The sequence below is a fragment of the Myotis brandtii genome, unplaced genomic scaffold (assembly GCF_000412655.1).
Source record: "Myotis brandtii unplaced genomic scaffold, ASM41265v1 scaffold374, whole genome shotgun sequence".
In the NCBI taxonomy this organism is placed as follows: Eukaryota; Metazoa; Chordata; class Mammalia; order Chiroptera; family Vespertilionidae; genus Myotis; species Myotis brandtii.
Window position 1 is genome coordinate 6,864,407 of NW_005364372.1, and position 11,131 is coordinate 6,875,537.

Here is an 11,131-nt window from a genome sequence, read left to right on the forward strand (position 1 = left end):
ATAAATGTTATGCACCGAAAGATTTAAAAAAGACTAACTTTTTTAATAAAACATGAGAAAGTTATGGCCCATTGATCTAGGAAGAAAAAAGTGAGATTTGACACTAGTGAAAGTACTGAGAATACAAGTAGAATTTAAAGGAATTATAAAGTCAATTTAATCACTTTATTATTTTCCTACTTTTTATTTTATTTAAAATGTGTTTTTATTGATTTCAGAGAGGAAGGGAGAAGGAGAGAGATAGAAACATCAATGATAAGAGAGAATCATTGATCAGCTGCCTCATGCATGCCCCCTACTGGGGATGGAGCCCACAACCCAGGCTGGGAATGGAACTGTGACCTCCTAGTTCATAGGTCAGTGCTCAAGCAACGAGCCACACTGGCCAGGCTATTTTCCTACTTTTTAAAAGTATTCTTAATCATTTATGCTTTTGAAATAGCTAAATGTATTTATAAATTGCTTTGACCAACTTCCCTTTTTTAAATGTCTCATTCAATTTTAAATGAAACTTGCATACTCTATAGTTTAGATATAAAAAGCAATAGAAGAAAAATACCATCTATATATGATTTAACTGAAAGAAATAATTAAATGTTTATTTTACACTTAATACATGCAAATTATTAATAGTTTCCAAAAGAGAAGCTAGGCTCAGTTCTACTGCTCAAGTCAGGGACTCATCTGTATATCTATCTCAGGTTCCATCCAATAATATATTTATATTTGCTAGTAACATTTTGCATATTGCATTATTTCCTGTTATATAAAGAAATAAAAGAATATTAATAAAAGAATGTCAGACTATGGGACTTTTTTAAATATTATCCTTATTGTTGAAAGTATTATAAATGTTCCCTACTCCCATTGACCCCTCCTCCCACCACTGCCCCTTCTGTCCCCTCCCCTAGCCTTCACCACACTATTGTCTGTGAACATGGGTTATGCAAATATGCATATAAGTTCTTTGATTAATCTCTTCCTGCCATCTTCCCTCTCTCCCCCACCCCCATTCCCTCTTTCCCTCTGAGATTCATTAGTGTTTCATGCTTCCATGTCTCTGGACCTATTTTGTCAATTAATTTTGTTCATTAGCTTCCACAGATAAGTGAGAGCATGTGATAGCTATCTTTCTCTGACTGTCTTATTTTGTTTAGCATAATATTCTCTAGGTCCCTCCATGGGTGCACAGGCACTTTGAAAAACAAATAATTTGATATAATTAATACCAATGAAAATAGACAATATTTCAGGTAATGAGTATCTCTCATCATCTGGGGTCCTCCCTATGCCAGGGCTCAAACAGGCTTTTTTACACCCAAAGCAGTGAAGTTGGAAACATACTTCTGTAACACTTAGTAGGACAATGGTCCATTAGTGTCTCCTGAGAGCGATAAAAATATCCAGTTCTACTCTAGGAAATGAACACCAATCTGAATTGATGTTATGACTGCAGGATATCTTATGTTGAAGTGTCTCTGTATTTTCAAATGCTCCTACTGTTATGTGCCTAGTGGTGTTCATTTTTCTATTTGGGAATATTAAGCTACATGATGCATTTGCTCATTTTCTGGTGGCATTTCACAGCTAAGAGTTTAGATATTTTTTATAGATATTTCAATATGCTTATTGTAGCACTTCTAATTACACTAACGCAAATTACATTTTTACTGCTGCTCTGTTTTATTTAATGTTTCTTTTTAATTAAGTTATAAGAATGTTTCTTCAGTAGGCTTTTAGCCATGGGTTGGCAGCTGATTTAAAAAATTAATCAAATACTTTTTTTGATCTCTGCCATTTTTTAACATAGAGCAAATTACTAGCAATAATTGAGGCTATATTTACAATATTAAACAATGAGCTGTTTAATTTGTTTATGATAAAACTAGTGTTTTTTGTTTGTTTGTTTCTTTTGTAATTAAAAAATGTGGTTTTAATTTCTATGTTTTCCTCCACAACATTTACTGTCCCAGTATATTTCCTTCAATATTAGCATGAAATTGCATCTTCTGATGAAATTTTCCTTAGAAATTTAAAGGTGTAGCAGTTTGCATATTGAAGGCAAAACAGAGGAAAATTGACACTTTGAAAAATGACTACTATGTCTAAATAATACTAGTTAATGTTTATTGATCACTTGCAATATGTCAGACAAGTACATTTTATGTAATAGCATGTTTAATTTTTGTAGCAATTCTATAAACTAGGTGAGATTAGAATTACAGCAATAATGTTTTTACTGATTAGGAAACTGAGTCTAGCCCTAGCTGGTTTGGCTCAGTAGATAGAGCATCAGCCTGAGGATCAAAGGGTCCTGGGTTCGATTCCGTCAAGGGCAAGTCCCTTGGTTTCAGGCCCCTCCCCAGCCCGGGCCCTGCTTGGGGCTCATGCAAGAGACAAACACTCGATGTGTTTCTATCACATTGATATTTCTCTCTGTCTTTCCCTCTCTCTTCCACTCTCTCTAAAAAGCAATGGGAAAATGTCCTCGGTTGAAGATTAAAAAAAAGAAAGAAGCGGAGTCTAAGAGAGGCTAAATGACTTAGCTACCGCCACAAACCGACATAATAGTCCACCACAAATAGTTTCCATTCTTCAAAACATATTCAGCGATTTTAACCATTCCAAACCATTCAGGCATACAAAAACAAAAAAATGTTGTAAGTGAAAGATAGTAACACACACAAAATCCTAGCCTCTAATTCCAAGGGATGTGTGTTTTAAATATTTTTATCTGTAGTAAATAAACACATGTAATATTTGTATTGTTTCTGGGGTGACCTTTGTTACATAAATAGCATTTTCATGATTACATCTTTTCTGGTGAGAGTATAGCTTTTATCAGAGGGATTCACGGCCCTCCAAAGGAAAACCTCTCTACCATATTTCTGTCCTGATTCTATGAATATTAACTGCATACATTAGATCAGAAATTTCAGTAGAACGATCTTTGATTAATATACTTTAAGTATTATTCTTTTATACTTATAGTGTACATTGTCAGACTATATAACACCACTTTTAATTATGTCATTGAATACATTAAGAATTACTAGCATTATAATATAACTTTAATCTTTTCTGGAGATGGGAATAAATTAAAACATTAAATAAATGGGTATAAAATGCTTTAATTTATTTAGCAAAGCCATATGTATTTACTAGCAGTTCTTCAAAGAGTGGACATTTGAGAAGAATAATGTGAAAATTCAAACTAAAATTCTATCCCCTCATAAAATAAACTCTACACATACTTAGCCTCCCAATCTTGACCCTGAAGACTCTTCTAATAGAGTAAATTATTCTAATAAATGGCTAGAGCAGTCAGTATGCATTCTCAGTGTCTCAGAATAAAAATAAACCTCTCCTTTGCCTCAGACACTTCCTTCCACACCTGCTTTCAAGCCAAAAGATCAGGTTACTCACTGATTTAAAAGTCACATCTTGTGGAAATATGCACGCTCCTACTTTCCTCAGATGCTCCTGCCCAAAGAGTGCTTCTGTTAATTTTTTTTTTTTTTTTTTTTTTTTTTTTTTACTGGCAGAAACTCTTTCTTTGTATAATTGTGCCCTCTCCTGGTGAAGATTTCTAGACAAAGTACAAAATGAGTTTATATTTAAGCTCTTCTTTTATGTATAATCAGACCTTTAAAATATTTATGTAATTAATTATGTGACTCTTAGTTTTTGAGGAACAGGTTGAACCAGTAATTCCCCTAAGTCAGTGGTCGGCAAACTGCGGCCCCTTGAGTGTGGCTCTTCCACAAAATACCACGTGCGGGCGCGCATGTACAGTGCGATTGAAACTTTGTGGCCACACTCAAGGGGCCAAAGAGCCGCATGTGGCTCGCGAGCTGCAGTTTGCTGACCACTGCCCTACGTCAAAGTTAAAGAATTTAGTAAGTCTTTGCATTCTTACTCCCTTTCTCTTTGTCCCTCTCTCTCTGCTCCAGGAACTAGAAAACATCATCAGCCAGATGATGCATGTGGCAGAGTACCTTGAATGGGACGTCACTGAACTTAATCCAGTAGGTATACGAATGATTTAACTGTTGGCTAAATTCTAGAAGGTGCCTTTCTTTCTCTCTCTTTTTTTTTTTTGGAACCCTAATACATTACTGTCATTTGATTTTTCTTGATCACTCTAAGATATAATTTCTAATTAGTAGTCAAAGTGGATCCTGAACAAGGAGGGTATATGTTCTGAACCTCTTAACTTTTTTACCTTGTGGAAATTAATGTGAATGGTGGTCTTACAAATGTGTAGATAAATAGAAGATGCTGGCAGACACTGCCACTGTCATGCCATGCCACCAAACAGCCAGAATTGATATGTGGAAATTGGTAAAGTAGTTGTTATAAAAGAGGATGAAGAGGATGAAGGTGATTAAGATGATGGCCCTGGCTGGTGTGGCTCAGTTGATAGGCATCATCCTGTGCACCAGGGGGTTGCTGGTTTGATTCCTGTTCGAGTGCCAGGCAGGGCACGTGCCCGGGTTGCAGGCTCTGTTCCCAATAGGATGCATGCAGGAGGCAGCCTATCATTGTTTCACTCTCACGAGGATGTTTCACCCTCTATCTCTCCTCTCCCTCCCTCTCTCTGTAAAAATCAATTAAAAATCTTTTAAAAAATTAAAAAAAGAGGATGACGGTGGTGATAACTTACTGTGCACAGCGTATTGTACTATCTTTTGTATATGTGTTATTTAATGCTTGCAACCCTCTGAAGTAGATACTAATATTTTATTCATTGCACAGATGAAGAAATTGAGATTCCAAAATGTTAAAGTTACTTGTACAAAGCTCTTCAGTCAGAGCTAGGATTTTAATCAAATCATTTAAAGAAATAGTATCAATGCTTATAGCATATAAAAATCTTATTATTTTTAATAGGTTTATACCAAAGTTACAACATAATTCAAATGTATTGTTGTAATATTTTGGGGAGAGTTAATAAGTGTTACTGATTTTTCGTTTATTTTTGAAACCAACTAAGTTAAGCAACATGTACACGATTTAAGCAAATACAAATCAGTTGTATTTAAATCACTTACAGTTTATTTGAATTCAAAGGGCCTATTCTTCAAACTCTATTCACATTTATGCAGTTAATGGCATGATAATGGCATGAGGATAGGATGTGAGAGCCGAGATAGCATTTCCTTGTTTTTCAAACTCCTGCCAGTAAAGTACACCAAGGTCATGTGCAATGTCATGTACAAAGGAGGGCGCCATTCTTGCTGCACATGGCTTCTCAAGTTTTAACTCAACTGATGTTTTTCTCTTTGGGGATGTGGAAATGCACATTCCCTGCACAGTGAATTCAGAGACATAACAATGTTGTAGTTTGTATATGGAAGACTGAAGTTTACGGTAACATGTATCTAATTCTAAGAATCCTTCTTGATTCATCTTAATACTACTTGCACTGACACCAGGGACTTGGACATTCTGTTGTCCTTTGTGGCTGTGTTAATCTAACACAACTTTCCCCATCCCACTTGCCTTCATACCTGTGAACATGATTTATCTATCATTCAAGCCTCTTGTCCTCGCTGGAGTGGTAGAGGAAAGGGGGGTTGTTTTCTATCAGTTTTCAAAGCAGAAGTGGGCTCCACCACTTCCAAACAAAATATTTCTGGGGAGAGGCATGGATTTGAGAAAAGGGGGACCTGGATGCTCTAAGGAAGGAAACAGTTGGTGCCTAGGCACTCTAACATGATAAATACCTACAGGAAAATACAGTTAATAAGCTATATAGCATTATTTGTCTTTTGTGGCACACCTAGATAATCTGTCATTTCTCCGGCTGGTACAAATAGTAGAAAGTCAAGGTACTGCCTCATCCTCCCTGATGACTTAACAGCTCTCCCCATTTTATTTTTATTTTATTTTTTCTGCTCTCCCCATTTTAAAAGTGTGTGCTCCTGTGCACATTGTCAGACCCCTGATAAGTGTGTGTATATGAATAAAGAAAACTAAACATCTGAGGTCTATGGCAGGTAGTAGGGAAGACTGAGATGTCTTTGGAAGGAATGGAAAAAACAAAACTTAACCCTGACTTTAGCATTCCATGTATTAGGTAGAAAATGAGTCAAATGCTCTGTATTTTAGTTCTCTTCTCATTTACTCATTTCTCCTAGTTCACCAGAGTGCCTTCCAGGGGCAGGAGATATGTGTGTGTGTGTGTGTGTGTGTGTGTGTGTGTGTGTGTGTGTGTGTGTGTCTGTCTGTGTGTGTGTGTGTGTGTATTCTAACCAAAGGATATTTTTTCCCCATTGATTTTTAGAGAGACCATGTGGGAGATAGGTACATGCCCTTGACAGGGAATCAAGCTCAGGTGGACTTTCTCCCCACTGAGCAACACTGGCCAGGACGGGGCAGGGCATTTTTAACAAGATCTTATGCCATTTGCCAAATGCTAAATACTTTCTGCTGAGTTTCATTTTGAGAATAATGAAATAATTAGTTCACCATCATTTTATTCCAAAAAAAGTTTTTCCCCCAATAACTATTAGTTCGTTCTGAATGAAAATAATCTGATTTCCATGTACTTTCTGCAGGAAGACATCTTAGATGAGAAATACTTTGAGTACCCAGAGCCAGTGGTAATATTTGGTGCTCACATATAATTTCTGCAAATATAACACTAATAATGCCTATATCACACTTAATATTTATGCTAGATGCTCTTTGAAGATACTTGTATTTAATCCTTATAACAAACTTTGAATCTAATACTGTTATTACTGTTACACAACCAAGGGTATTACTGATACAGACTGCGGAGAGCATTTTGGGACACTTTGTACCAGTCATCTTTAGAAAAAAATCTAATAAAAAATGACTTGATTGTTTAACTTCTTGGCTCTATTCAGATCTGATAGGCAATTAAATGCAACTTCATTTCCCCACCTTTTATCACTTAGCAAAGAATCCTTTCAGCTCTTTGCCATGAAGTTAATTTGTTCAGACATTATCTAGCATATATTTGAATTTAAAAAATAATTGAGAGAAAGCAATTTCATTTTTACTTTTAAATTAAAGATACCGTCTTGTTTTAGCTGTACCATTCAGTGATGGCATATTAAAAAGTTGAGCAATTCTTTTTCTTTTTAAAAGTTGATCAGTGAAAGTAGTCAGGTTCTGGAAATCATAACAAAGCCACTATATTCTCAGTAATAGGGTTAATATTGTACAACATTGCCTAGATAGTTACCGTATCTCAACTCTCCGCTTAGCTGCTAGTCACAGTTATAAGCAGTCCGATGTAGTGTTTTGTTGTATCATCTGAAATGTATTTTATCGATTTATTGCAAGGTTTTCCTCTACTCTGCTTCAGATCCTTCATGAAATGATGGAAGAAATTGACTACGATCATGATGGGACCGTTTCTTTGGAGGAATGGATCCAAGGAGGAATGACCACAATCCCACTCCTTGTGCTCCTAGGCTTGGAAAACGTAAGCATTTTCGCAGAGCGGGTGCCTTGGTGCTAAGTCTGGAGTTCTTACATAATTTGGTAATGAATTGATCTGGCTATTTTTTTTTTACCACTGAGCATGTAGTAGGTGCCTGGACCTTTCAATACATATGCCCCAGTGCAATTGAACAGTAACTCCTGTGTAGAATACTTGTCATAATGCTTAACTTCTCTCTTTTTCCTCTGTTTAAAGTGTAATCTGGTTTACAAACGTTATTGACTATCTCGAAAGAAACCCCGATATTACTGCATTCTGTGGTTCTTCATCCCACAGCATATAGCCCCTCCCCCTCCCCAGGAGGATAATCTACTTAGTTAATAAATCATACTTGGAGGAGATAATTATATATCAAGGTGATCAAGAGGATACATGCTTGTGCGCGTGCATGTGCACACATGCGCACACACACACACAAACACACACACACACACACCGTGCGCGTGCGTGCGTGCACACACATGCACACACACACACACACACACACACACACACACACTTTTTTTCTTACATATGAGCAGATCAGCCAGGTTTTTGTTCCAAGCCTGTCAAAAGTTTTCTCATATCATGCCTCCAGTAGTAATTAAACACTGGTTTAGGGGAATAAAAATGATCAAAAAATATGAAATAAGACTATTGGGAGAAAACAAAAAATTCGACAGAATGTTAACAGTTTAAGTTTTAGTGTATAGTTGTCAAGTGACTAGTCATGAAGTTCTAATGGCAATGGTTCCCTGGAGGGAATTTTTATATTTTTAAAGCTAAAGTTTTGCTTATTCTAAACTTTGATGAAAATTCTAGTATGAGCAAATGAGAGAAGATGAAGGAATGAGTACGTAAACCATTTGGTAGTTGGTGGGTTGGATAGGAAAGTGCATAAATGAAGACTAAGTCATCTATATTTTAATTATCAAGAAAGATTTTGAAATGATGTTTTTCTTTGAAAACCACTCGTTATAATTTGATTCATAAATATAGGTATTTGTGCAGTTATGAAAATAGCGTGGTTAAATATAGTCCACAATCTATATGGATTTACCTCAAAATATTTTAAACAAGTATACAATACCTCATCAGTTTCTAGTATAGCAGTAAATTTATTTGCAATAAATGTTCATCAGGATAGTGGTGATACATAATTTACTTTATAATCATGTTATTAAATTGATATTTTTTATTTTTAGTCAAAAGACCTGTTTTGGGAACTTAATAGGAGAAAGCAATTTAGGGTTTCAAAGTAACCAAATGTGCTCAAAGCTGTAATCCCAGTGATGGCCACTGGGTGGCAGGGCTACATTGTTTAAAATTTATGTTCAACCACCGAGATTAGATTTTCCCCTGAACTGAACAATTCTAAGAACATCCTTTCTCCTCTAGTTTTTTAAAAAAACAACAAGCCAGCAGTCCTTTAAATTTTTATTCAATAAAAATTCATAAGCTATGTAATTATGATTGCAACACAGAGCATCTATTTGTTAGGGACTGCTTTTTAATCCCAAGGCATGGTGTTTTTACAAAGCAGGAATGGCACAGTAAGGAGGGCTTTTTTTTTTTTTGTAATTGAGATTTATTTCCTTTTCTGCAGGCAGTTAATGTGTTATGTTATTACCTGTAGAGAATTTGATTCATGGTGTCATTTCCCTCCAGGCCATCCCTCTCCCTCCCCCGCCCCTGTACACTTTTGCTTATCAAATTGGAACTCCAAAGCTTTGGGTTGAACTCAGCCATTTAGTGTGGGGCCAGTCTTGTTATGTTGTCCTATATACCCGTGTCTGTTGTCAATTATGAGTTCAGGGAGTAGATTCTAATTGACATTGCATGTGAAGTCCCACAGTGTATTTGAGAGTGACTGTGGTGTCCTAGCCAAATTACACAGACACGAATATTGCCCTGGGAGAGCAATCCTCACTTCTAATATAAGGCAGAGCAGCTGTGATTTTTTTGTGTCATTTATTTTTCTCCATTAACCAAATTTTAAAAGCTACTCTATTTTAAATCATAGCTGGGCCAAACATACTGTTTATCAGAACATGCCTATATCAAATGATTGAGAGTCATTTCTTTTCTCTTAGAAGAAGTTCCTCAAACTTTATGATATTCCCTATGAAATGGTACAGTCTCTTAGATCTGATGGAAAATAGAGAGTTTGCATGGCATATGTGATTTTGATTACATTAAAAATTTATACCTGAGACTTATTCTTTCTCTAGTATGTCTTGTTCAAAAACATCTCAATTTTGAATTAATTTAAAAAACAACAACAACACAGTATTTTGTAAGAAACTCTGCTCCAGTGTTTGGCAAACGTTGTAAAGGGGCAGTTAGTTCATAATTTAGGCTTTGCGGGGTGTAGGTTGCGACTACAGTTCAGAGCAAAAGCAAGCACAGACACTCCATAAATAAAACAGCATGACTGGTTTAGTGAACTACTTTCAAAAACAGGTTGATGGCTAGTTTTGACCCAAGGGCCATAGTTTGCTAACCCTTGATTTATTCTATCATTAATCAGTCATGTTACAAACATAAAGATTTTCTTTTAAATTTTAAAAATTTATCTTTATTGTTGAAAGTATTATTGATGCCCGTCTTCCCCCCCCCCATCCCTCTCCTCTTTCCTCCCACCTCCTCCCCAGGTCTTCATTGCATTATTGTCTGTGTCCATGGGTTATGCATATAGGCATATAAGTTATTTGGTTAATCTCTTTCCACTCCACCACCACTTTCCCTCTGAGAATCTTCAGTCTATCTCATGCTTCTATGCCTCTGGATCTATTTTGTTTGTCAGTTTATTTTGTTCATTAAATTACACATATGAGTGAGATCATGTGATACTTGTCTTTCTCTGACTGGCTCATTTCGCTTAGCATAATACTCTTCAGGTCCCTTCATGTTGTCTCAAAATATAAGAGCTCGTTTTTTAAAGCTGCATACTATTCCATAGTGTAAATGTACCACAGCTTTTTTATCAGCTCATCTACTGATGGGCACTTGGGCTGTTTCCAGAGCTTAGCTATTATAAATAACACTGCTATGAACATAGGGGTACATAGAGTCTTTCTGCTTGGTGTTTCGGGCGTCTTAGAATATATTCCTAGGAGTGGGATCACTGAGTCAAATGGCAGTTCCATTTTTAATTTTTGGAGGAAACTCTACACTGTTTTCCATAATGGTTGTACCAGTCTTCAAACATAAAGATTTTAAATTTTGTTTTTAGTCACTTAGGAGAAAGAAATCTAGTACTTTTTATTTATCTCAATTAGAAAACCCCAGCAAGCCATGAGAACTAATGAAGAAAGTGCACAGAAACAGTGAACATCATCAAATCGGTCTCCACCCTGGCTCTGTTATTAACTAGGTCATTTTTTTTTTTTTTTGCCTGCCTGTCATCCTTTCTGGACATACAAAGAAGTTAGTCAAGGATATCCCTTTCCTTCTAATATTCTTTCAGTACAGACATTCCTTTTCCTGGAAAAACAAGATAATTAATAATGCATAAATTCCTGAAATCTGCAATCTTAGATCTTTACTAGATTTTTCAAGGAAAATTCCTAAATTTATATTATTATATAAGTAGAAATACACATTTAAATTGGAGCTTTGCTTGTAACACAGCTACCTTGAGTTCTTAATCTTGAATTTTTGTACTCACAT

The 11,131-nt window shown here is 35.9% G+C and overlaps 1 protein-coding gene across 4 annotated transcripts in view; it reads left to right on the forward strand.

Annotated features, from left to right (window-relative positions):
- The window catches only part of DGKB (diacylglycerol kinase, beta 90kDa), a 543,595-nt gene that overhangs the window by 137,846 nt on the left and 394,618 nt on the right, over nucleotides 1-11,131 (forward strand). For all 4 annotated transcript variants that reach the window (XM_014544666.1, XM_014544667.1, XM_014544665.1 and 1 more), the window contains 2 exons: nucleotides 3,954-4,028; nucleotides 7,343-7,462. In XM_014544666.1, the coding sequence (XP_014400152.1) occupies nucleotides 3,954-4,028; nucleotides 7,343-7,462 (195 nt within the window). The remainder of the gene's footprint in view (nucleotides 1-3,953; nucleotides 4,029-7,342; nucleotides 7,463-11,131) is intronic.